This window comes from Sitodiplosis mosellana, unplaced genomic scaffold (assembly GCF_009176505.1).
Source record: "Sitodiplosis mosellana isolate CC-2019 unplaced genomic scaffold, AAFC_SMos_1.0 Smas_scaffold_1768, whole genome shotgun sequence".
Classification (NCBI taxonomy): Eukaryota; Metazoa; Arthropoda; class Insecta; order Diptera; family Cecidomyiidae; genus Sitodiplosis; species Sitodiplosis mosellana.
Genome location: NW_022597010.1, coordinates 1 through 21,289, shown reverse-complemented (window position 1 = coordinate 21,289; position 21,289 = coordinate 1). Strand labels below are relative to the sequence as shown.

Below are 21,289 nucleotides of genomic sequence, written 5' to 3'. Positions count from 1 at the left end.
TTTTTCGGCGAGTACTTTCGTCGGGTAATATCAAATCTTTGTCCCCAGAGAATGACCTGAATAATGTTGCACTGATATAATGAATGTTGATTCTATTTGCAATGATATTTTGATCTAAAAGGAGAACAAACTGCTCAATAGTCAATCGCTGAGACAGCTCACGTTGACGAGAATTCATTCACTCAATCAATGTGAGGATTTAGCTTCAACTTTTTAGTAGAAAAAAATTAAATTGTAATGATCTTTGCAATTAAATAATCAAAAAAAAAAGTTTGTCAAAAAATTGTCTTCCTTGTGGAATGAGTTGAAAGTTATTATTTCAACACAAATCTCGATTTTATTAAAGCTAAAAAAACCATTTTGAATGTTTTGAAATTGTAGACATCAATGGTGCTAGCAAAAGAGTGGTTTCGAATTGTAAACAGCGATGCAGAAAGGAAACCACATTCCGCCAGAATATGTCAAACATCAACTCAATAGCATTACATTTTTTGTGGTCGCAATTTTAGAGCGACAGTGTTTCCACTGCGTGTATGAAAAAACAGATTCATGTGTGTTGATGCACCTGCATCTGATCAAACCAGATGTGTGTTGCATTTGCTCCAGACGTATTGCAAAATGAATCCTTTGGTGGAAATGCAAATTATATTGTTGCCAATTTTCTTTAATCATGTTTTCATGTGAAGAGCGCAATAATTTGTACACATTCAAGCTAAGCCCACAAACATGATCTCCAAAAAAATTTAATTTTTTTTTTAGATTATTCTTCTAGACATGGATTTGAGTAATTTCATTCCCACTTTTCGCAAAACATTCAAGCGAACATTTGCCTCCATTTCAAAACCAACATTCATTTTGCTTTTTTTCGGCATAAACATTTGTAACCCATTTTTCGTGGGATTTGACTTTCCATTTATTATTATTTTTTAATGTTTTGTAATTAAATCATAGATGTTAGTCAATCTAACTAAAATAAAACTGAAATATTATTGCCGAAAATGACAACCGTAATTAGTCACGGTTTGATAAACAAAATCTTGGAATAATTCAAAACTAAAAGAACATTTAAACTGACACAACCAAATTGTTTGCTGTCAAACTTTGTCCCGCTCACAACTACTGTCACACTGACTCGTTCGTGCACGAATTGCTGTTAGCGTGAAAGAGATGTTGTTCGCAGTAAACTCAGTTTAGATGTTCTTTGGCAAATTCAAGGAGCGATACTCATAGTCATTTCACTCAACTCTTCATGATGTGAATAGAAAATTACAGTTTATTTTTGGTCGTGCAATTTTTTATAATACCAATAACAAATTGCAATATTTTCAATAGACTTTGGATATTTCATTGTCAATTTTCAATTGGTAATTTTAATTCGTTCGATTAATAAACATAAAAATTCACTTGGACCCATTTTTACTATAAACTAAATAAAAAACATAACTCTTTGTGCAGTTTGTTCTTCCAATCGATCGATTCATGGAAGATCGGACGTGCATGCAATTGTATGAAAGCAAAAGTAAATTTAAACTGACTAAATCCATTTGAGTACCATTTGTACTAGAAAAAGTTCAAAATGTACTAAATCAAAAATCAAAGCTTCATGTATTTATTATAGAACTTTTGAACTTTTTCTAGAGCAAATGGTACTAAAACAAAGTTAAGTGTCAAATCTCAACATTGCTAGAATCATTGTGTTAACTGTGAGTTATTTGCTCTTCATCAAAAATCGAAAGTCAATCAGGCAGGTAGCCATAGAAAAACCGCTCAGATTTAATGAAAATGAAAAGCCTATTGACACAAAGTAAAAACGGTGCCGGGAAGGCTCATAGTGATTTTTTTTCTCGATGAAATTGGTATTTTTAGCATCAGAATTTCATGCCCTTTCCAATGCACACAGGCACTTTTGGATTCACCGGCACCAGAAACACCCTAATATACATAGTTCAATGGGGACAGTTTTATACAGTTCAAGAGAACGTGGTTCGGAGTGTCATTCAATTCGAGCCAAGTATTGTTAATAGCAATAAAAAGCAATGAAACCGCTGTAAATTTCGATAGATAAAATAAAAATCGATTTGAATGAAATGCATAAACGTCGTTTGTTTTAACGCATTAGAGGACCGCCCGCAACGAAACCAAATTTCATTTATTATAATTGCATTCATTTTTATTGATTAATGTTTAATATTTTCATTTGATTGAGACTAATGTGTGCGTACCGATATTGGTGAACCAATACGAACAGCCGACAATAGGTTCAAACCCAGAGTTGAAATTATAAAATTTATGTCGTATTGAATCGTGACACCCTGGAGTTGCGTGTGTATGTTTTGTGTTCAGCTACTGTTTTCCATTCGATTCACTTTAACACATTTTAATTACATAATTGAACGACCAAACAAAACAATCATGTCAATTGGTTCGATTATTGGCGAGAAACTTGCGTTTATTGTCGCTTTTTAACAGTCAAACATGTAATTTCTTTTCGACTGCGGCTGCGGCAGCGGCTGCATGCAACCGCCACTCATTCATCTTGTTTTCTATTATTAAATTGACATCAGTTGATGTGTTAAAAGCTTTTAAATCGATTTGTATTTTACGGTCGCATTTGCCCATTTAACTCTCTCCCTCTGCACAACTGAATCACACAGCTCGCAATGCTGAATCATGCAATGAATTCACAAGAATCGAAACCATTTGATGGTTGCTATAAAAATCAACTAAATTCTGCCTACAAAAACTCTTGAATTCTCAATAAATTGAGACAATTTTATGACTCTCGATACAACAAATGATTAAACAAAGAGAAAAAATGTTGTCGTCACCGTTTCTTCTCTCGAATTCATTTTTACTCATTCATTTTTTCCTGTTGCTGTTGTGGTTTTCTTTTTTGCTGGGTTCATCGTCACTTGTCACCAACATGGGGGTTTGGTAAGATCTAACCGAATCGAATTGGAATATCATTGATTCGATCCGTGGGAAGTGTATAATAAATTATGAAATTAGCATTATTTAGTGGTGACCGCATTCTTTTGTGCGCACACCGCACACACCAAAATCGATTCGACTTGAAATTATTCTGAGTACCTTTAATTTTCCGTTCTTGCTGCCTCTTGCTCGAATTCGAAATATTCGACGAGAATGTATGAAATGAATGTACTTTTACAGCCGTAATTAATTTTCATACAAATTTCTATTACGAGAGAGTAAAACAGTGAATTTTCTTTATCGAATTTTCCTCATTTGAGGCAACGGAAATGAAATTAAATTGTAGTCATTTAATTAATTGGCAGCTTTTTTCTCTCTATCTATGTGGTCAAAGCAAAACCAACACACGTTTACAATTAAAAATTGAACAGCACATGCTGCACAATATTCCATATGGCGCGCGTTTGTTGAGTTCGGATTGGCTCTGCCACAGACACATACAAGCAAAGGGAAAAAAAACGAAACGAATTGGCTGCTAACAAAGGCGAAGCAGCCCATTAGAAAATGCATGCAAAAACAGAGTAACCGAAATAAATATCAACCGACGACAATGAGAACAAATATGAGCTCTTGATTTTGGTACTGGGACATTTGGTCCCGTTGGCGTGCTGGCAACAATGCAATTAAATTATCACAAATACCAGAACGCACTAAGGGAATCGCAGTGGAAAAAAGAGAGAGCGGAGAAATTAGCGAAAATTGAAGAAAAAGGAATGGAAGAGAGATTGTGAGATAGAGAGCAAAGTCTGCGGTATTTCATTCGGAGAAAGGGACAAAAAAAAGTTTGAGGTCTTTTGGTGAGTCCATGACAAGACCGCACATAGATGACACATTTTAATTGAGTTATTACAATGCGAATTCACTTAAGCCACAGACAATGCATTTGTTTCATGAGCTACTCCTTCGGCTGATCTGATCGTAATGATCATGCCTTGAAACAAGTTTGATGCACATTCGTAGAGCAGCCAGAATATCTATTTTAAAACGTCAAATAGTCTAATCGTTGTATATGAACATCAAGTATGCAGCAAATTTTCAAGTTGGAGTTTTCGATCGATATTGAATTTCAACATATTTTCTGCTTGAATTGCACATGACATATTGATTTAATTTTCCAATTAAATCGTTCAGTATCATGGATGCTGGATAAAGGGTGAATTTCCACTCATATTACTCTAAAAATATCAAATGCCCATTGACCGAATTCCAAACGGTTGAAAATTATCCTATCACACCCACACCACACAAATTGCACGGTACAGTCACCGCCATCAAAATAAAAAGTCATTGAAAATTCGCTGCATCCATTTCAACTGAATGGAGAAGAGAAAAATAACGTGTATTTACCCTGGAAAAAGCATAAATTCCTGAACTTATCTGCCATTCAAACATCAATTGGGTCGTGACATTGGCGGAGCAATGAAAATTGCCTCAAACGATTCATGGGAAATCGATTTGAAATCGGTACAACAAATCAGATTTTTGTATGATATAGTTGCTCGTGTTGAGCAAGAACGCGAATGAGATCATGTTTATTCAAACACTTTTAAAACAACAGCCAGTGATTGTTCCGTATTGGTTTGAAATTGGAATTTTTGCGTCCGGCCAAAAGGATGGAGAAACGAAGCACCCAACAAAATAATGAAGCCAAAGAGAATGTTGATTTGAATCAGGCAAAAACTGAAGAGAAGAAAAAAATAACAAACAACATACTAATGAAACGATAATATAATGGACCCGCTGCACAATGTCATTCGACAATAGCGCACCACGCCAGTCCAACACTTTGAATTCTATCAATCGCATAGTATATGAGGTCATATGACAGATTGGTATCTATATCTTGCGCGCCGACCTCACTCGCACATTCCATTTGTATGAAATGTGAAAAAGTGCGTGGTCAGAAAACACTTTTCACCATTCGATCCGCTGGTTTATTGATAGTGCTTCAAAGTGTTTCTTCATTTATTTTTCGGTTCGTGTTTAAAATGGATGGTGTTGTCATTCAGAAAAGACGCAAAACTAACACATCTCAAACGCACACATACATGCAGTGATTTCATATGTTTTTCGTCACCAAGCGTCGAATGCGTTTTATTGTCTATTTGGCACAAAGTGAAAATGCAGCGTTTGTGTGTATGTATGTTGGTGTCTTTTCATTCATAGTTTTGTTTATTTAGTTTCATATGAAAAGAATTGCACGCTGTGTGTGTGTGTGAGGGTTGGTAAATTTTCATATTTCGAGCGACGTGTAAGTAATTTACGTAAGAAACATATATCTTACGTTTATTACGTAAGAAACCTCAACGCATGTAATAAACTCCAAAACGCTCCAAAAAGTGCAGGGTTATAGACAAAAACCGACTATTCTCGTTTGTTTTAAGCATTCAAAATATACAGAGTACATACATGCTCGTTCTACAGCTGATAAATAATTAATAAATATTGATAAATAAAAATATGCAAAAGTTTTAAGTCACCAGCTATTTTTTCATAAAAAGTGTGTTTTTTCGCAGTGTTATCAAGTATATATGTAGCCAAATGAATTTTTGCATGCTTTTATGTGTGATTTGAATAATGTTATAATAAATTTTTAATAAAAAATTTCAACTATTTTTGGAAATATAGGACGTTGAATTGAATGCGTACTGAAAGTCGCATTTTTTATATGGAAATGCAGAATTACCGAATCACTATGCAAATATTTCCATAAATAGTTGATAGAAGACGATTAAAAAAACGTTGATTACATAATGAAATAATTATTTACATTAAGAATATTTAATTCAGCTTTTGTTCATCATCAGAATTAATTTTTTACAAAACGAAAGAAAACTAAAATCGAATACATCATTTTCTTCATTTCCAATCGAAAATCTTTTGTTTCTTGCATTAGTTCTTTATGAGAAAATCATTCTTCAGAGTTTCTTACAGGTTTCTTACAAATTCATGTAAATTACATGATTTTTCATAGGTAAATTACATGATGTAATAATATACGTAACTTTAATGTAAGATACACGATCAAGTTTCTTACGTACCAACCCAGGTGTGTGTGCTAAAGAGAATGAGTGCATGGGTAGATTTCACACACATATACCTACTTAATTACTTTTGTAGAGCATGATGCCAACAAAACGGTTATTATACCTATCGTTTGTATGCGAATTCATTTGGCACATGCATATCACTTTGCTCTCGGTAAACTGACCCCCCGCTTGCCCCTTTTTTGTGTGATTCGCCTGCGATATATAATATGTAACATCATGAATCCGTGTCATATATTCCCGTGAAGAAGCTTTTTCCCGTTAATTGTCATCTTTGGGACACAGAGCACGACCCATCTAAATTATTTCCATCATTTGGCAGTCGTATCAAAAATTAGTCGATTGGGTCGATTCAATTATTCATGATTTGTTAAACATGCCAATCAACTATTATAGTAAACATATGGAACCGCTCCATTTCAAGCTACACATTCTTTCGCAACTTAACAGGTTTGTTTATACGAAGGAAAAATCGCGCATATTTCAAACTGGTTCGTTCAGTCGAACCATAATTTTCCAATATTGTATGGACCACATGAATCTCAGCTGTAGAACAATCAATATGAACAGTTTATTATTTTAAAAAGAAACCAGCGCATTTATTCTCGGAACGGCTACTGTGTTACCATTATGAAATTCCGAATTTTCCAATGAAAAATCTGAAATTTAAACAAAAAATTCGATGCTACAAGCGAAAATAAAAAAAATTAATTTAGAAAAAATAAATTGCGATATTGATAGCCAACATGAATCATTAAAAGAGAGATGTTTTTTTTCTTACCGAAGCATTTAATTAAAACTCATGTTCGATAGTAAATTTTGTTTGAAATCGCCTTTGTTAGCTTGATTGAAATGAATAAACCAGAGAGGCAAACGTGTGATTTTTTGTTTCCCCCGGAGTTCTGTGTTGGCTTCAGTTTGAGCACACGATATGGCATTTTAGATAGAGAGTATTTTTATGACCGCATAAAAATCTTCTATGACGACATGCGAAGTGCTACGTTCGCAATATCACACAATGCGAAAATAATTTCAATGACAATAACGTCGAAAAAGATGAGTCAATTGAAGTTGCGTGAATACTTATATTTTTTCTGCTCAAAACCTGACCCGACCAAAAAAAACAATTCATAAAAGCACAAAGCAAACACACTTGAGTGTGTATTAGGCCGTTTCTCCATGTTGAAAAGTCGAAACCAACATACACATTCTGAATCGGTATAGCCTGTAGATTTCAAATATATAATTTTTGGTGTTATAAAATTTATTCCTCGCGAGCAAAATTGCAAATTAATAAATGAATGAATTTGAAAGGTTTTATCATAAACCATACAATACGTTTGAGTCAGGCATCACAGTAAAGTTCGAATGTTTTTCAATGGATACTTTGCATACGAGATATATGTATTTTCGACGCCACAGTGACGACCTATTGTTTTTTCGAAAACACAGTGGGATACCAAAAGGATTTCTAAAAAAAGTTTCCAGAATTCGAATTTTTTTAGCACTGGAGAAACTTTCAATCGTTCGATATCGTCGAAGTACTCTAACAAACACCCTTCCAACAGGGCGTAAAACCCATTCCCAAGCTTGAAAATTGGATTTTTATGATTCTCCCCATTGAATTCACGGTATATTTTGAAAAGTCGATTTCGGGCTTAGGAGTATATAGTAGGGTATTTGTTAGAGTACTTTTGCAAGATCTATCGATTGGACCCACCCATTTTGCCGTCTGACCCTCCCCAGACCATCTTATGGAGTAATGTATATGTGAGAAAAGCATCATCGATAATAACCCTGTGGGGAATCAGGAGGTAGTTCAGATAGCATCGGGAGAAGTACCAATCGATAGATCTCGTCAAGACACGTTGAGATACAACCCCATTGGAGGGCTATAGCCACTCCCAACCCGCAAATCGGGTTTATATTTTTACCCGGGGGTAAAAAAATTTCACCGGGGGGTAAAAAATACCCTACCACCCCCTCCCCCCTCGCGCATGTATGCATTCAATTAACTGTGTGCATTTTACATCGTTGGTCTATTCAATTCTCTGTCTCCTTGCAAAGTGGCGTTTTTATTCTCTTCTGTTCTGCTTAATGTGCGCCTCCTCAGCTCAGGAGTTATGATTTATTGTCGCACAAATGGAACGCAACACAATGCCACACAAAAAAGGCGCACAAGAGACGTTCCAGTTTTTTTTTCTCTTTCTTCAGATGAAGAGCATTGACACGGCTAAAAATGATGATTATGTCTATCACTGTTGCGTCGGTGTATGTCCATTAGGGTGTTTTCGGCATCGTTCAATCGAAAAATGGTAAGTCTCATTCGATAGATCTCAGAATTCTGAGTCGATTGATAACATTTTTGTCGCAGATGGACTTGTGGTGACTTGCAGCAAATAGCAAGAGTTCAAGTCACTGTGTAAATATGATAAATGCTCCATCCGGCAGCGCCGTAGCCGGGCCGGCGCAATGGGTGCATTGCACCCTCCAAAAATTTCAAAGGTGCAACAAAATCGGGTTTCAAAGGTGCAACAAAAGAAAAATTTCGATTTTACACCCTCCAATTTTTTTTTCTGGCTACGGCGCTGCCATCCGGATACACCTAGCATGTGCTCCCCATGAATACAAGTATTTGATGTTATTGTTACTGTTATTGTGTCATTATAAGAGCACCACATTAGCGGATTGTGTAGCACATCTCTTGCATAAACAAACGAGCATCGTTCACGTATGCACCATTTGCCGCAAACAAAAGCATATTTCGTGCATTTTCAAGAATACATCCTACCCGCCCGCTGAATGCCGTGACTAGAAGTCACACAGGCGCTTATTTTCACACCTTCACAGATTCTCTTACCTCATTTGGCCACACGAAAAGAGCGAGAAACTGTTTATCTTTCTCTCTCTTTCTACCATTATTATTACGCTTCCGGCACTGATGGTGGTAGCTCTTGTATTTTAATTACATCATTTTTATAATCAAATTGTGCCTTTTTCGTTGCCACTCAACAAATTGAATCATCGCCATTTTTATGTACCATATAAAAGGCGCAATGGTTTTTCCCTGTTGAAACAATGCGACCAAAAAAAAAACACGAATGGCGCCCGAGGAGATTTATTGTAAACAACAATTAACGCGAAACGTCAAAATGGGAAATGAGGTCATTGCAATGTACGTTGAATCCGACAGACTTTTTTTGTATATGGCTGCATCAATGTCACAGATGCAAGGCCAGTTCACAGTAATATGGTGACGCAATCACGGAAAACCAAGAACAAACAACGAATAAAAAAATACAATAAATTAAAAAAGTGAAACATTTATGAGGCAAATGTCACGCATGAATATTGGTTTGTGTGCTTAATTTGGAAATCCTTGCCAAAATGCGTGCCCGTCTATTTGCGAATTCAAACTGTGTTGGTGAAAATATATATGAGTGTGTGAAACACGATGAGAAATGAGAGAGCTCATTTCATGGTAAAATGGATCGCGTTTCGAGACACCTCATCACATCAATGAACAATTTTGCTATTAATAGAAATGTTCTACACTTTTTTTCGAATCGCCGCCATCGCAGTGCATATCTGCATCTGACACACTGTATGCTCAAGAGACCGACAACAAAACAATCAAATATCATATTCAACGGTTGAAATGTCCTAGTGCTATGCTCTTCCTATTGTTTATCGTCTACTGAAGAATTTTTTCTCTTTTCACCGTGAAGAGTATTCTGAAAAGCTAATAAATATTTTATCTTTCTCTCCTATTTTGCGCTATGACAGTGGCTGAAACAGGAAAGATGACCAGCAGAGCGACCAGCCGACACGAAGAATATCATTCATCGTCGTCGAATGTTGTGCGAACACTTCATCCGAGTCGGTCCATTTCACCGCCGCAAAAGCATGTCGAATACAACAACAACAATCTAGGTGAGTGTAGCAAACTTTGGAACATTCAAACGACTAGCTACATCGACACGAAACACATCGTTATCCGAACAGTGTGATGAAAATGATCGCATTTGCAAGTGAAGAAGTTTCAAAGATTCTCATTTATTGAAAATATGTTCGTCGGGTTGAAAATTACAACCTTTCACATTTCATTTTGATATTGGCGCTCTTTGGTTTTTCATTCTCGTTCTCGTTCACGCACTCGTTCTCGCTCGGTCCTTCCGGAGCGTTGAGCGTTGGTAAATTTTCGTATTTCGAGCAGAAACCTCAACGCATGTAATAAACTCCAAAACGCTCCAAAAAGTGGAGGGTTATAGACAAAAACCGACTATTCTCGTTTGTTTTAAGCATTCAAAATATACAGAGTACATACATGCTCGTTCTACAGCGTTAGCTGATAAATAATCAATAAATATTGATAAGTAAAAATATGCAAAAGTTTCAAGCCACCAGCTATTTTTTCATAAAAAGTGTGTTTTTTCGCAGTGTTATCAAGTATACATGTAGCTAAATGAATTTTTGCATGCTTTTATGTGTGATTTAAATCAGAGAGTAAAATAGCGGGCAGTCGTGCCCATTTTGGGAAGTCGTCAAGCCATTTGGGCAGTTTTAAAATTGATTTTGGGCAGTTCAAAAACATCCTTTTTAAAAAATATCAACAGTAGAAAAATTCAAATTATAATCATTTTTAATATTTTAAACAATCAAATTTGAAAATTCGCACCTAGTATTCACTATTCACACTAATTACTGACAACTGAGTAAGTCATCAGAAAAACGTGTTGAATGTCAAAGTTGTTGTGAAATTCAATTCCAATTCATTTTTTGTAGATTTGTTTTCCAATCGAAAATCTTTTGTTTCTTGCATTAGTTCTTTATGAAAAAATCATTCTTCAGTGATTCTTACAGGTTTCTTACAAATTCATGTAAATTACATGATTTTTCATAGGTAAATTACATGATGTAATAATATACGTAACTTTAATGTAAGATACACGATCAATTTTCTTACGTACCAACCCAGGTTGTCACACAGTCAACAATAATTTTCTCGTAAAAATCGCGTGAAAATCAATGCAAGGAATTTCTGTGCTAGTTGTATCCAAATGAAATCAAGAACTACAAATTGACATTTATTTTGTAATCATTGCAACCGAAATCGATTCTCATGCGAAACCACAACTTGCATCAGCAACTGGTACTACTATTCAGAGGGAATTCGCTTGAAGTTTCTTCTCTGTCTCAATAATATATACACGACCGTTCACTAGAATTTTAACTTGTGCTCGACCGAAAATAGAAATGAAACATTGAAGAAAGAAAATCCAAGTAAACATCTTTTATTGTGCAAGTGATTCATCCGGATTTATAGCGAACAACAAATGGAAGCATTTGAAATGGTGGAAAATATTTCTATTGAGACACAGTATTTATATTTTCTCCATGCATTTTTTCTCCTTCTGTCTGTTTCCCTATTCAATCTCCTTGCATCAATGTTGCAATCAAATAAAGAGCTGAACAAACAGCCGGATGCACTCGTGCTCAAGTGCAGAGACAACGCTCATGTCATATACAATCAAATGCACACAAGAAATGCCCGTCAGATAAGAGAGGTGGGAAAAAAGTTCACCGGCAGTTCGGTTCTGTTCTCAATCCATCCTCGACGAAAAACACATTCCGTCAACTTGTTACCTCTTGAACTTCTGAATGGTTGACTTATTTCGTACACATTTAAACGCTTGGGGCGTAAATGTGCACCAAACACTGTAGATTTGTCCTATTTGTGGGGCTTCCAAACCGATTGCTGAAATACCAGAACATTTATAGCTTTATCCGGATTATACTGACCACATCGCGATGGGAAACTTTTCATATTTGCAGGTGCGGCACGAATCACAGACAAATAAAATGAATTGAATGAGAGAAATGCTTGAAATAGTTAGAGGGTTTTTAATGAGGATAACGCGTCGAATTTCATTGCCATTTTGAAATGATTTCATTCGATTTGATCCACTTTTCTGTTCTGTTATTACAGAAAACAACATTTTTCTTCAGAAGATATTTTTTCAATACGATTTTTCACTAAAAGTTTTCGAAAAAAAAACTTTCTCTCAATTTGCAGATAATTTGCTAGACGATTTAAAAACAACGGTGAATCGTACGACTGAGCATTTGAACTCGGCAAACACATTGAAATCGCGTGATGTTCAATTTTTATCACCATCGAACACGACAACAATTGTAGAAGAGCGTTCATCTAGCCCAGCTGGAGTAAGTACTTGATAAATTCAAGTGAAACGGATGCCAACATATGTGAAACGATTGCTACATGTGTACGCTTTTGTTCTATTTTTTTCCTCTCCCACTCCATGAGAAAACCCAGGAAAATCGTAAAATCTACAAAAGCTCTCGGTATGAATACTCATCGTCAAGTAGCAACACACGTGACGGTGGAAAAATAGTCCAGCCCAAGAGCTATGAGTCAGTTGAACCAACAACCATTACCACTAGCATCTGCACCAATATAAATCAACTAGATAATTTATTGGATGACTTGAAGCAGGAACGCGATTATTCATACGATAAAGGTAAACCAGTGCGATAACGGAACGGCTAACTTTATCGCCTTTTAAAATAATACTCTATTCGATTTATTCACTATATTTTGTAGCACAGATGCCAGCATCGATTCTGGTTTACTGTAAGTTTCAAACTTTAAATTGAACCAACTAATTTATCGGTTGTTATAATTCAAATGCTTTTTTTTCTTCTTTTCTCTTGTTGACACATTCAGTGAGCCAAATACACATGTTACAAAAACCATCCGTACGGTGACCACGAACAAAAGTGGTTCCAAGAATGTAAATCGCGAATTGAAGTTCGATTCACCGGCATCGTATGATACGCAGCAACGGATTCGTCAACGTAGCCGCAGTCCAAACTATCAAGAACATATTGAATCGCAAATATTGCGTGACATCAAAGATGACACGGAACCCGTACTGGATACAACACCAAATTCGACCATGTCTCGCACGTACAACGAATATTCGAAAACTGGCAACAGTTCGCGGAATGTTGTGCCATACAATACGGAAATTATGGAAATGGACACAACCGATTTGCCGGCTGATATTAAAGATGTGCCCATTTCGAATGATTTGATACCCGGGCCAGGCACAAAAGTCACGACAACGGTAAATACTGTGCCGCGACGGTTACCATTTCCGAATCGAAATCAGTTTGCAATTTGAAACGTTTGATTTATTCATTTTCTTTTTATTTTAGATCAAAACCTTCACATACGAAATTCCGAATGACACAAAGGTGCCAACGAATAAAAATTTTTCATACAAAAATGAGTTTTACAATTCAATGAATTCATCGAACACTTATTATCCGGAACGTGATATTCCGCCACCAACAAAAACAACATCAACCGCTGTTTATTCAAATGAAACGAACAATAATACCACATTGAACCGAACGGAAAATGTTTATCCGCCATCACCACCACCAAAACAACAACAACAACAACAACAGCCGCATCCGGATACGCTTGGTCCAAATCAAACTTACTATTACAAAAAGGAAGTGAATGAAACGAAAAACAATGTGTATGGACGACCAAGATCACCGGCACCAGCTCCCGCACCCGTTAATACCACAACCTCATTGTACGAACGCAATGTTAGCAATACACGCAATGTGTATCATCCACAAGGTGGTATCCCAGTCTACCCAAACAATGCCAATTTACCGCCGCATCAGCCCGGCTCAAAGCAAACCTATCTTTACAAAAAAGAAACGACAAACACAACAAATACGATGTATGAGCCACCGACCGGAAGAGAATATTTACCACATGATCGCTATGTGACCGATCCACGCAATGTTCCAATCAATCAACCATCATCACCACCACCACATCATGAGCCAACCACAAATAAATACTACAAATATTCGTCTACAAGCACCACAACCAATACGCACGATAGACGCCACGGAGGACCGGGACCAGATCGTGAGCCATTGCTGGCACCATTCCCGATCGATGGCATCCCACAACAACCATCAAGCCAAGTTGACGGTCCACCCAAGCATCTGGGTCAATTGCTAGCTTCATTTGATGAGGTACAACCATGCACAATTGAAAATTTATCACAACCACACACACACACATACACACTCTAATGCGAGCCTTCTTTCTACCAACTATCATGGCATTTACATAAAATTTTACTGTCGATTTGGGTGTGAGCACCAAACGACATTATTTTCGAGTGCATAAAGTGCACCCAAAGCGAGTGTGCAGGTGCACTGTGCATAGGATTTAAAACGATTCACCAGCCAACAACATGCACATACACTTCAGAGGCAATAAAATGACAATGACTGCAGATTTGAAAACTTTGTTGATAAATCCATTTGGCCTTGTCTGTATTATCACTGCCTTTTTATTCGCTGTCACCATCCCTCTATCCCACGCCGCTGGACATAAAATGTGTGTTTCTATCTCTCATTGAAACAAATAGTTTTCGTATGAATGTCAGCAAATCGGTGCTAACGTATGAATTCATTGTGATAGTTTTGTGCTATAGAATGCTATCCCGAAAATTGCCTTTTTGACATTTGCACAGACAAACACATTTGGATTCACATTTTCCGCCAAGAGTTAAACTTATATGGCCTTTATTCGTATTTCCTCCCAAATTGATCGTTATGTTCTGTACAAGCGACGTTTTTTTCTGTTTCTATTTCTGTTCTCGTGTTTTGGTGTTTCTTTCTAAATGCAGAATACTGGCCGAGGTGATGAGGAACCGTACATGCCACGAAAAGAGGTCAACACCGCATTGGCCACCAATAAAAGTATACCAGTGGTTGAGCCAAAAGCTCCAACGAAAAATATCGCCGGACCACCGGTGTACTATCCGCCTGGGCAGGAGTTGTTCGCGAAAAGTGAAGCTCAAGCCGCCTGGAGAGCACAGGTAAGTTTCGCAATATAAATCAAATAAACGGTTAACTTCGCAGCGTTAAATATTTTATTCGAATGGAATGAAGCCGCTGCAGCAGCACGATGGCTTTAATTTCGTTCATCACTTGAGTAAATAACTAAAAATTTTCTTTGTTCACTCTTTTCTTCTTCTCGTTTTTGTTCTCTCATTGGTATTTGGTTGGCATCCAGGGTGGCTATGCCAAAGGCAGCGGTAAATATGAATACGAAGCTGAGAGCAAATCAAAGAGTGCAAGTAAATCAGGTGCTGCTGTTGTTCCGGTTTGTTTACCATTGTGCTGTGCTATGCCCTGTACGATTATGTAAAACCATTACATTGGTCAAATGCACGGCAACGAAACTAAAAACAATGGTCAAATGCAAAGCAACGACAATTTGAGATAAACAACGATTAGATGCTCAATAGCACTCAGATTTTTTGACAGCGCAACACATACATATTCTCTTTTTTTACCAATTTTATCTCTACTAACAAACGCATTACAAATTAAGTTTTGTAAACCGCTAAAATTAGTTCATTTAAGTTTCGATCATTTTCAAACAGAGAAAGAAGAGAGAACGAAAACAAAATGGCGAATCACTATGAAATTGGTCGCTAGAAAATCACCAATCATATTATTTTAGTATATTTGATATAATCAACTTATCCATTTATGCTTTTTTCTTCATCGTTTTTTTTTCTACGTATTAATTACATTTTGAATCTCGTTTAATAACGTGAGTACGAGCCACAATGAACCTAGCAATAAACGCGCAATACACTTTTTTTCGTACAACAGCACCGCACCAGCAGTCAGTCGGTGGTAATACTCTTGATTCTCTTTTTGTGCTAGACAAAACGATTTGTCGAAATAATTTTTCTACTTTTAATTTCTAATAGGTTTTTTTCTTTTCGTCTCCAACATTTTATTTGATTATTTTCCCTGAATAATGAACGAGCGCAAAATTTGATTTCATCATTTTAACGAAAATTTTATTCGAAATGTAATCATTTTATTTTGTTAATAAAACAAAAAAAAAGTTATACGATTTGTTGGATAATGCAGTGTGGTTTGGTTTTTGTAACGATATTTCTTTGGGCTGGACTTTTGTTTCAGAGAATTTTTTTTTGGGGCAATAATGCCCTAAATTATAACTTTAATTCAGTATTTTATTTTATTGATTTTTTATTAAAATGGCGATTTGATGGGCGAAAATACATTTGAATCAATGACAATTTGGTTTTAAAATCACATGTTCAAATTCGGAACGAATTATATTTAGATTCACGTTTGAAATGCGCACAAATTGTTTTTTCTCGGAATGGGAGCATCCTTCTCATCAAAGTTTGGCTTAAAAGTAAATAATGATTGATATGATGCAAAACGGTGACAAACAAATGCATATGAAATTTATTGTTTGGCTTTTCTCACCAGTGCAGTTCTACCATATTTTCATCGAAAGGCGATGAAACTGCATGGAACTGACTTGGTGAAAGAGACTTGGTGAGGGGCTGGTATCTGAAGGAATTTTATTCATCTGAACGCAAAAACACTTTGGTTATGATTTTGCCATTGTTAACGGCAACAAAAATGAGTTTTAGTTGATTTTTGTCGATTTTTCATATTTTTTCCAACTTTTAATGGCTATATCTCGAAAAACAGAGTTTTCCCAGATATAAGCTATATGTCAAATTTTAGCTCTAACTTGGGGCTAAATTCCAGAGAATTTTGAAAAAAATCGTCGGAGCCGTTTTCGAGAAAATGGCCGATTTATGCAAGGCCAGGTGACCATTTTTTTGGGTTTCTGCCCATAAGACCATGCCAACTCAATTTTTTCAAAATAAAATAGATGTCATTTGAAAGCTGGCCTCAAGACCTTTCCAACGATACCCAGAAGTCTGAAATCGGTTGACTGGGTTGGGTACAGTGATCATTGGAAAGAAGGCCATATTTTGAATTTTCAAAGGCCGGCCAAGGCCAAGATGGCGGCCAAATAAAAAAATGACGGAACAAAAAAGTCTTAGTTTTTGATATACTTCAATGCCTGCAAGATTAAAAAAGATCGAACAAAAACTACGGACAGACGGACGGACGGACGGACGGACGGACGGACAGAAAAAATATTATCTCAGAATAATTGATGGAGACGCCAAATTTTTTTATTAAATCGTCATAACTCATGAACGGATGGTCCGATTTTGACGTTCTTGATCTCGTTGGAAAGGTCTCGACGAGAAGCTTCAGAAAAACCATGTTTTGAGATGACTGGGCCGCGTCCACCCCCCGGTAAATGGGAAAAACTGATAATTGTACATAATTTTCAAGTGGCTATTTCTATGGAGGCGGTTGGTCGATTCCCAAGTTTGAATGCATTTTCTGGGCCTATGAGCCAGGGGCTTTCTAGCGATACTTCATTCATACCAGATGGCCTCTTAGGAAAAAAGTTCGAAATTGCGTGTATATATAGCGAGTTCGACTTTCAGCACAGAGGTGCTTTCGTCACTCGCGCCTGCTGTCGCCGGCTGTGATTTTCATATTTTCTTCACAAAATTGACCATATTTGTATGGGAGGTACCTGTAAATCACTTTCGATTGGCTTCAAAATTCCAGGGATTGAGTTTTTTGGTGAAAAAATAAGATACAGAAAGTATCTCATAAAATCATATTTTTGCAAATTCCGACTCAAAAATGGTTCAAAGTGCTTGCTTCTCATTACTGATTTACGTTTTTTTATTGATTTGCTTCAAAATTTTGCGTGAAAAAAACTTAAATTGCGCATTTAAAAGTTAAATTTTGATGATATATACGAAAAATGATACTTTTACCTGTTTGGACCCAAAAATAGTCCAAAGTAGCTATGTTTTATTGCTGATCTGATTTTATTCAGTTATTTTCCATTACTTGTGACCCGTTTGTCACATGGATTTGCATGAAAAAGCAAAAAACCAAGTAAAAGTAAATTTTGAAAATCCTCTGCAAAGCAAATTTTTCAAATGACCATAATTTTCTTATATGGAACCAATTTGACAAAACCCTTTTGAGGGTTTTCATGTATCATGGGCCTCTCCAAACTTTGATATATCCGCTCTGGGTTAGGCAACTTTGACTTTTTTTGTCGCACAGTGTTGTTAGTGTGTGAGAAAAAAAACTTATTCCACAAAAAAGCTATAGTTTCTTCACTTTGACGAATGACCTTGAAATGAAAAATTCAAGCTTTGCGCACTTAAGCTGAGTAAGAATGAAAGAATACTTATAGTAAAGTTGTTGAATAATTTATGAAGCTTTGAACATTACGGTGAAATGCTTTTGAAAGCTTCAGCTGTTGCTCCACTTACAAAGCTCCACACACACAAAAAAGCGACATGGGAAGTTCAATCGAATTTGTTATAAGATCTATCGTTAAGTCTGTGTTTACTACGAAAATAATAACTGCAATGTCAAATTTGCTGTTGCTCATTGAAATGATACATATGCTACTTCGATAATAGAATAAATAATTGACAATCGACTCAAATTCATTGAATTTACCATCAGAAAATTCAAGTCTATCGACGAAGTGTCTTGAATTCTCCATAGAATTGGCCAAATTGATATGAATGAGTTTTCTGACGCGACGCGACGTTCAATATTCGCATTTCAAGAGGGACTCCCAATAATTGGAGCTAATTATGAAAAAATTCAAATAAAGTCTTAAACTCCAAACTAATTTCGTGCGTGAAAAGAAAAGAATATAGCTCTTTTTGATGTAAGTCGTTGGTGTCATCATTTTGATAATAATAATCAGAGATTGCATATTTGCTGCTGAGTAGGCCTGAGCTGAGCTGAACTTGCTAACTCAGGCGCCTGAAGCGGTATTTTAACGCACTTACGGTGCAAAGTTGTCGTGGCACTCTGGAAATCCCACTGTTTTTTTTTTCTAATTATATTTGGGTAAATTACAATTTTGCACCGTAAGTACGCTAAAATACCGCTTCAGGCGCCTGAGTTAGCAAATTCAGCTCAGCTCAGGCCTGCTCAGCAGTAAATATGCAATCTCTGATAATAATACATAGTGCTTATGTGGGTTCAACCCAATTTCATTTAAGTGTTCGATGTGAACATATTTCTGTCGATGCTATGAGCCGGAATCACAACGATATAGTACTTTGAAAACTGAAAAATGTGCAATTTGCAGCGAAAAATTGGAAAAATCGAGTTATGTGGTCATTGGAAAGCATAAAGCAGCGCGTATTTTTGGCAGATATCAAAGTAAAAAGACCAATTTCATCATTCAATAATAGATGAGATCACTAGTTTAGCTTAAAATGGCGGCAAAATGAGTTTTCAATCGAAAAATGCGAATTTGGTACAATATATGCTCTTTTTGAGAAACTGACTTGCAACAAGAAACTTGCCAATATTATGGTATAAAAAGTTGACGAATGACGTCTCAGAGTCGATTCAAGTCAAAACACTGACATGTTCCAACAAAAGAATGGAGAAATAGAGTTCCATACTATTTCCCGAAAAATCACGAAAAATCGAAAAAATTGAAAAATTCCGACGTAAAGCGTCTTTTTGGGCCCTAATATGTTCCATTCGATTGGAATTTTTCAAAAAATGTAAAGAAAAGTCCACACCGTTGCTGCAAGAGCATTACCACTAGCGACACCTTGTGGCACCGATAGTAAAATCCTGTGTGTTACAATGTATTTTTCAACACATTACAATCGGTTCCACCAGGATCGCCTGTGGTATATTGCTGTTGCAGCAACCTTGTGGAAAATTCGAAAAAAACAATTTCAAAAAATTTCATTTTTTTCGAAAAAACTAAAAAAAAATCGATGAAATCATTGCAGTTTTTGATGCAAATCGTCATTACTTGTCATAACTCATTCCGTAGAAGCAAAATTTCTCCATAAAAATGCAGAAAAACCAAAAAAAAATTTTTATAGTGTACCCTAGACTGCTCCAAAAAAAAAAACATTGAGATATTCAAGCTCCCCGATCGGTTTTCGAAAATTGGCCGCAAAAAAATAGGTTTGGCATCAAAAAATCGAAAAACGTAGAAATGAAACCACTTTCCCAAAATACATGAAATTTTTGAGTAAGGTAGTTTTGGAAATCATTTTGGATTGCAACTTTTCGACCTAAATCATTTTTCCAGCCAATTTTCGGCCAAAACTAGTGATGGTGTTTTATTTGGCTCGTCAATATCCATAACTTTTACCAAGACATCGGCCCTTGAAAAGGCATTATGGGCCAGTTACAGTGTAAAATGACCGAAAAAATGACAATTTTTCGGCATTTTTTGCATTTTTCGCTCTACTGGCCACCCAGGTGGTAGACTTTTGTTCAGTTTTGGACTTGTGTCGTGTAGCCAAAACCTGTATAAAAATTTTGGTACTTGTCAGATTGCGATTTGGATGGAATTTGGCGACAATTGATTCACACATATAAGACAAATTTCTGGCCAAAATGAGCAAATCACAAACATGAGCTTCGGTTTGACAGGTAAAAGCAAATAATTTCTACCTTTTCTGCCTTTGAACATCTGGTATGGTCCTTTAAGAACATTTTGGATACTTACATGACCAAATCGAGTAATGTTTTCACGTATTTCTGGCCTCATATTCGATTTCAACTCCCGAAAAATCGACTTTTGACCAAAAAATCCTTAAGTATGGGCTTTTTAGGGATGCTGTCTTGGTGAAATGTTATTTTTTCTCGAAAATATGGAGAGTCTACCCAGACAAAAACTCTCAAAATTGACTTTTTAAGGTACCTCCCGAACAAAAGTTACGTTTTTCATGCATTTTTCTATGAAATTATCATTTTTTGTTCGGGAAAATAAATCTGAGATAATGATTTGGTCTGTCTGTCTGTCTGTAGTTTCGATCTTTTTCAAACTTTGGGGCATTGAAGTATATCAAAAACTAAGACTTTTTTGTTCCGCCACTTTTTTATTTGGCCGCTATCTTGGCCTGGGCTGGCCTTCAAAATCCGAAAAATTGACCTTCTCTCCAACGGCCACTGTGGCCAACCTAGTGAACCAATTGCAAACTTTAGGGTATCGTTGGAAAGGTCTCAATGCCAGCTATCAAATGACACCTATTTTGGGTTGAAAAATTTGGGTTGGCATGGCGGTCCTGTGGATCGAAAACCGAAAAATAGGTCTCCTGGCCTTGCACAAATCGGTCATTTTCTCAAAAACGGCTCCAACGATTTTCTTCAAAATTGCCTCAATTATAGCCCCAAATAAGAGCTAAAATTTGACATATACAGGCTTGCCACACGATTTTGAAAAAAAAATAGTCGAAAAA

General features: G+C 36.3%; 1 protein-coding gene across 2 annotated transcripts; it reads left to right on the top strand.

The window, feature by feature from the left end:
• The first annotated feature begins 8,182 nt into the window (after window positions 1–8,182).
• LOC129571253 (myb-like protein U) lies at window positions 8,183–16,047 on the top strand. Of its 2 annotated transcripts, XR_008688240.1 has the most exons (10): window positions 8,183–8,353; window positions 9,825–9,971; window positions 12,115–12,263; window positions 12,376–12,580; window positions 12,669–12,693; window positions 12,787–13,189; window positions 13,281–14,126; window positions 14,789–14,980; window positions 15,178–15,809; window positions 15,887–16,047. XR_008688240.1 is itself a non-coding variant. In XM_055451020.1 (9 exons), exons 2-9 carry the CDS (start codon window positions 9,842–9,844, stop codon window positions 15,310–15,312), a joined length of 2,085 nt encoding a protein of 694 aa, XP_055306995.1. In that variant the 5' UTR covers window positions 8,183–8,353; window positions 9,825–9,841; the 3' UTR covers window positions 15,313–16,047. The 2 variants fall into 2 exon arrangements, 1 of the variants encoding a protein (XP_055306995.1); XM_055451020.1 differs by having other exon boundaries at window positions 15,178–16,047.
• The last annotated feature ends 5,242 nt before the right edge of the window (window positions 16,048–21,289 follow it).

What these genes read in the sequence shown, in the direction of transcription:
- LOC129571253 (XM_055451020.1), top strand. Translation starts at nt 9,842, where the DNA reads ATGACCAGCAGAGCGACCAGCCGACACGAAGAATATCATTCATCGTCG. An exon ending in CGATTATTCATACGATAAAG is followed by an intron (nt 12,581 to 12,668) that starts GTAAACCAGTGC and finishes TTTGTAGCACAG; the next exon opens with ATGCCAGCATCGATTCTGGT. An exon ending in TGCTAGCTTCATTTGATGAG is followed by an intron (nt 14,127 to 14,788) that starts GTACAACCATGC and finishes TTCTAAATGCAG; the next exon opens with AATACTGGCCGAGGTGATGA.